General features: G+C 38.1%; 1 protein-coding gene across 3 annotated transcripts; it reads right to left on the bottom strand.

Annotated features, from left to right (window-relative positions):
- Positions 1-27: 27 nt before the first annotated feature.
- cm (AP-3 complex subunit carmine) lies at positions 28-5375 on the bottom strand. Of its 3 annotated transcripts, XM_022794896.2 has the most exons (8): positions 4804-5375; positions 4237-4461; positions 3765-3934; positions 3302-3522; positions 2898-3108; positions 2563-2712; positions 1875-1943; positions 28-424 (listed from the first exon to the last, which is right to left on the bottom strand). In XM_022794896.2, the coding sequence occupies exons 1-8, from the start codon at positions 4811-4813 to the stop codon at positions 359-361; spliced, it is 1122 nt and encodes a 373-aa protein (XP_022650631.2). In that variant the 5' UTR covers positions 4814-5375; the 3' UTR covers positions 28-358. The 3 variants fall into 3 exon arrangements, with proteins under 3 accessions (XP_022650631.2, XP_086830842.1, XP_086830848.1); XM_086974716.1 differs by lacking the exon at positions 1875-1943 and having other exon boundaries at positions 4804-5361; XM_086974722.1 differs by lacking the exons at positions 28-424; positions 1875-1943 and adding an exon at positions 1950-2099 and having other exon boundaries at positions 4804-5374.
- Between the last annotated feature and the right edge of the window lie 220 nt (positions 5376-5595).

The following is a 5595-nucleotide window of genomic DNA, read 5'->3' on the forward strand; positions in this document are numbered from 1 at the left end:
TATATATGGAAAATAAATAGACAAAGGTCAAAGTCTTTGTACACTAACAAAGCTCAGTTGATATTGCCGTCTTTATTTTATATATGTCGTCTTGTCGCTTGGCGATATACACATAAGCACCAAAAGGCATTTTCCTAACTTACTTCACTATTTGGAACAGTCATACATTTATGCATATTATTATACAACTACCCAACCACTTATCACTGTCTGTTACATTTTCCTAACAAGTCAACTTTTATCTACGTTTTCATTAATCTACCTAATCACTTTGTCACAAGATTTGCGTCCTCATTTTATATCTGTAATTTCTTCTGCCAGGCATCTGTGCGCGTGTTATGACAATAGCAGGTAATAATTATGTTCGCACTTGGAATTTCCCTCCTTTGGTGATGTACTTAACTCCTTTAAATGGCTTGTAGCTCTGCAACAAATACACAATAAAATAATCACACATAATTGAGAATTTTTTAGAATTTTTGGGAAAAAAAGAGAAAGGTAACTCCATATTGCAAAATTACTGTCCCAAGCGATTGCAAAACCCACAGCTGATAGATAGAATAATGGACACAACATATGTTCATACTTCAATAATTTAGTTGTCGCTAAAACCCGAACAATAGGTACTAATAGTTACTAAGGTTAGTTGCTAACCGAAATTCGTGTTAAATGAAATGCATACGGTTTGATAAATTCGAAAGGATATATGTTAATGAAGTAATTATCATCTATCTACATTATGGCCTTTTTTTCTGAAGTCTGACACTGAAGTCTTAGAAAATTTATCTTATTAAAAAACTATACCATTCCAGCATATTCATGCTGCGTAGCAAGGTAAAATTTCTGCTAGCATACTGTTAGCATGGAAATATCTATTGCAGCTACGTCACACTACATGTTTACGTAGCTCTGTTACATTCATGTAACCCATGCTATTCCTAGCGTACACAGACATTACGATCATTATTATCCTACCGGGGAAAAGATAAACCGAGTCGACTTTAGTTGCAGCAGTTTCTAGCAGCTAAAGGCGAGACACACCTCTGCAAGGAAAAGTCGAAACTTCTTCTCCACAAGTTTGAATACCGCGAGCTCACGATTTCTATTCGGCAAAATGGTAAGTCATGTAACTGAACTTCTCGCATATTTTTTAGTTACCCTTCCGACTTTAATAGAAGACAACATTTCACTCCACTGCCCAAGCGAGCACCGGGTCAAAATTAGTCCTTCTAATTAAAAGAAAATATATCTTACTGGACGGTCTCGATCATTTTCCATGGCACAGATTTTCCAACTTACATCAAAACTAGTTGGACGCCAAAAGTGTATCTACCGTCAGCTCTTATTACTTCGCATGTGTTGCCTTGTGTGCTGTGTTTGTTGGATCTCAGTGTTTCTGCACATGTCCATCACCAACATGCAACGAACGATGATGACCTGTGAGTTCCACCTGTATTGCTACCGCTGAGATGTATAAATTCATGCGATGTGTTCAAGGTGCATTATATTGCCGTGCAAGGATTAGAGCAGTTTCCCGTATGATGTATGCAGCGTTTTAGCAACGTGAATGCACTAGCTGGAGATACTGATGAGAGAAAGCGCAAATTATTAATAATAGAATATACATTAAAAGAATAAGCAGTTATGAATAAGCTGTTGTTATTGCTACTGAAGTAACCTATTGACTTGAACAACTATTGCGATTTAGGTTAGACTCCTGGAAGAGACGCCACGTAGGTTGGCCATCACGTGCCAGGAAGAACAGCCAGCTACTTTCGCGCAAGCGGTCGCAGCAAGAGACGATGAGAGAGAAAAGCACAATGTTGCGCTAGCTCTGCTTGTTATATTATTAGTGTGCTTGTTCCTTAGCGTACCGGACTTGGGGCCACGCGTCTGTGGAGAATTCCCGATTCGTACTCGCTCAGGCAGTTCGCTCCTTGGTACTAAAAAGTGCACCGTTGACGAGAAATAGATTGATATTCCTTTATATCAGATTTTGTACCTGCCAAATGCAGTTTTTTTTTGCACTTTTTCTATTCAATTTACAATTAAGCGCTCTTTCCGACGAGAAGCTGATGCCAGCCTTAATGTACATCGTTCTACGGATACAGAGTAAAATGGCCAGTGTTTAATTAAGCGCCGTCCGTTGGCATTACTGTTAAACGAAAATTTTAATTGGACAAAAATTACGAATTTATCTAGTTTTCATACGTAAATAGTAAAAGAATTGTGTCCGCACATTAAGGAAGATCCTCTCAGTATTTTACTGTATTGAGTGACGTAGTTGGGAAAAAATGCAGTTACGTATCTGTGCTAGCAACAAATAACGGAAATGTAGAAATACGTAAAGATCTAGAGAAATGAACCTTAGTAGATTAAAAACATGGAAGAAGATTTCGGAAGACCGATTGCTTACATAATTCGAATATACTGTGAAACGACCAATAGGGTGTTTCCAATTAGAGTGAAGTCAGTTTAAAGTTTGCAGAAACAAACGGAGGCAGTAAAGGTAAACAAAGACGAGTAATGTTTTTGGTAAGCAAGCTTTCGTGTCGTACTTACCTCTCCATACATATCTAATCGATTCACCTTAACGCCAGAAACGGCAAGGCTTTGGATGTTGAATTGTAGGGAAATTACAGGTTGAGTTTCTGGTGGGGGACAACCAGAAACCATGGAAATCGTACCGCGGATGTTTGGCACGCGGCCAACCTGAAAAGGTTGCAGAATTACAGTTTCGCTAAATACAAGTTTCGTTTCCACAAGAATACAGTAAACAAAGAAAAGTACACCCTGACTAGAATTCACGAACGATTTTGCTCTCGTATAGGTAAATTTACCGTCTAATAACCGTCACATTTGGGAAAAAGAGTACAAACGGTATTTAGCTTAGACACCTCAATCTTTCCGATGTTCCACACTAGCAATTTACTCGTAGGTTCAAATGAGTATTTTCCCTGACTGGCAGTTAGTGATAAATTCAGGACACTCTTTGGCATCGACATCTCGAGTACCACTTCGTCGATTGTTTTTCCCATAGTTGATTTAGGGCTCACGGTCACATCAAGCCGACCTCCTCCCCCGGCTTCACGGAACGATATTTGGTGCCTGCAATACAGCACACAATTTAAAAATACATAAAATACACACGCGACGTCGAGATACATGAAGTGCCAGTCGTGGTCACATAATATCGATACACAAACGACTAATTGTTGCAAAGATAAACATACTAGCTATCTAAGTTAATTTTTGCTTACCATGATTGACATACTGGCTATCTAAGTTGATACTTGCTTACCGTACATAGATTGGTATTGCGACATGATTCTGATTTTGATTGCCTATGTGGTAGGTCATCAAGCGAAAATTTCCATCAGGCGGGACAAACGAAAGAACCTTTTCAGACTCCCAACGACGAAATCGAACGCAAGGATGGAACGAGACATCGTCGAATAAGCGAGGATTGACGAAGTTCAACGTAAGATCTGGCATTCCCGAAAGTTTCATGCAGCAATCGATCTAATCAAATAACGCACATATAATCCACAGGAAAAATGATAGGTATACATTAAGTAATGTTAATAGTGTATATGTGGTGTTCTTTGCACCATGCTTTTTTATAAATTAAAAGAGAAACAACTCTAGGTACGTTTAATATTAGGTTACCCATGAAGGTTATCGTCAAAGATAACAAGTAAATTATAGAAAAATACGTCCAAAATACCTTCCATATCTTAAGCTTTCGATTATCATAATATTACCCTTCCTTGAATTTCAGCGGAGACAATTGCACCCGTTTTATCTATAATAGCATCCACCTCTTCGATGACATCAAAATACGCCTCATTGTTTGTGTATTTTACTCCCGCGCGGCGCCACGGTACACATGAAAGCTGACCAGTTGGGAGCGTCGATGAGACATTGCTCCGACCTGAAAAGCGATAAGAGAAGTTTACACGCTTCAATATCAATTGCTTTCAAGAACCACGGAAGTTTATAGGAAATAAAACAATATCGGCAAAAATAGTTTACGAAATGATTCACAAATAGCTTCTATTGGTCCCTATAACAACGACCGAGACTTTTTCTTCATATAGACGAACACACATCTAGAAATCAAAACGAGTACAAAATTAAGTAGGTACGAAACGGTAGAACGAAAACGTGATTATCTTTTAGTTATTCTAAAAAGCCTCAAAGCACTAGAACCGATACAAAAATCTTGTTACGAACCTGTTACTGTATTGGCAATCGTCCGAAGTAGATTTGGAGGCTTGATCAGCTCTTTGAGAATGTTAAGTTCTGTGGCGAGAGGAAATCCATTGTCGAGCATCTCGTCGAGCAATTCATATACAACGACAACATGCTCCTTTAATACGGCTTCACCGCAGTCCCCAAAATAATCTGTGAAGGTATCGACAACTCGATGGAGAAACTCAATCACGAACAGTGGCGGCACTGCAAATAAATTAATGTCTCACAATACAATACAATACAATACAAATATATATACCTTGAACATTTTCTAAAACGTGTTCGAAGATGAACTTCTGCCGTTGTAATGTCGAAAAAGGTTGTATTTAAAATACGAACAAGTAAATTCAAAAATTTAAACGCATAATTACACAATGGCTTTACCTTCTTTAAAAAAAATGTCGTTCGAAGATAAAATGTTTTTAGTCTCTCGGGAAAAATAGGAGAGCATCGCGAATGTTTAGCGTGGTATAGTCAGAGCGCTTTCAGAAACGAAATGAAAAGGTGGATGAAAATATGCAGATAAAGATGTGTAAACACGATTACCTTCTGACATAGTGACTGCAAGGAAGAAAAGTTTGTTTCGAAACACGGAGATGAGATAATGATGTGGTGTGGCAATAACAGGCGGAATGTCCTGAAGATTAGATACTTTTGCCTGGGCATCGAAAAAATAGTCGCACACTGAACGTGCGATAACAGATTTCCAATGTTTTTCGAGTAGTATATCCCTGCAAAGACAAAAGTAAATTTGGCCTATTAAGTTTGCTGCTGGTTAGGGAATGCATAGAGTGAACTATAAACGCTTACCTCGACTTCTCGAACAACAAGTTATTATTAATGGTTTTATCTGCTCAGATCTATGAGGATGCCGTGATGCGTAATAATCGAGTAATACGATTTTCCGTTGCTGGTGTTCGACGCCACCTTGATCTCTTCACCTGGTCATCAGCTGGTAAATTGGGTTTTAGGTCATCTTAAATCGTTATTCACTGATTTACTACACATTTGAGAAAAAACAACCACAATCCAGATAACTCAGGGTTTGTTGTTGATGTTTCACTCCGCTGAAAATCACTCGTGATTTATCATAAGCAGTCGAAATAAATCCACCTCGTCTAAAGTTACCTGTGTTAAAGCTCGTGTAATTATACTAATTACTTATATAATGTGGCGTCAATACGAAGTGCTCAGGCTTCTCACAGCTCGACATAGTCGTCGGGTTCCAATTCTATGCTATTAACTTCAGTTTCATAAATAAGCTTTCATTTCAAAATATCCTTAAGCTATTTTAAGATTTGTATAAAAGTTTTGTGGACCATTTTATATTTTAATCTT

Source organism: Varroa destructor, unplaced genomic scaffold (genome assembly GCF_002443255.2).
Source record: "Varroa destructor unplaced genomic scaffold, Vdes_3.0 BEIS01000001.1, whole genome shotgun sequence".
NCBI lineage: Eukaryota > Metazoa > Arthropoda > Arachnida > Mesostigmata > Varroidae > Varroa > Varroa destructor.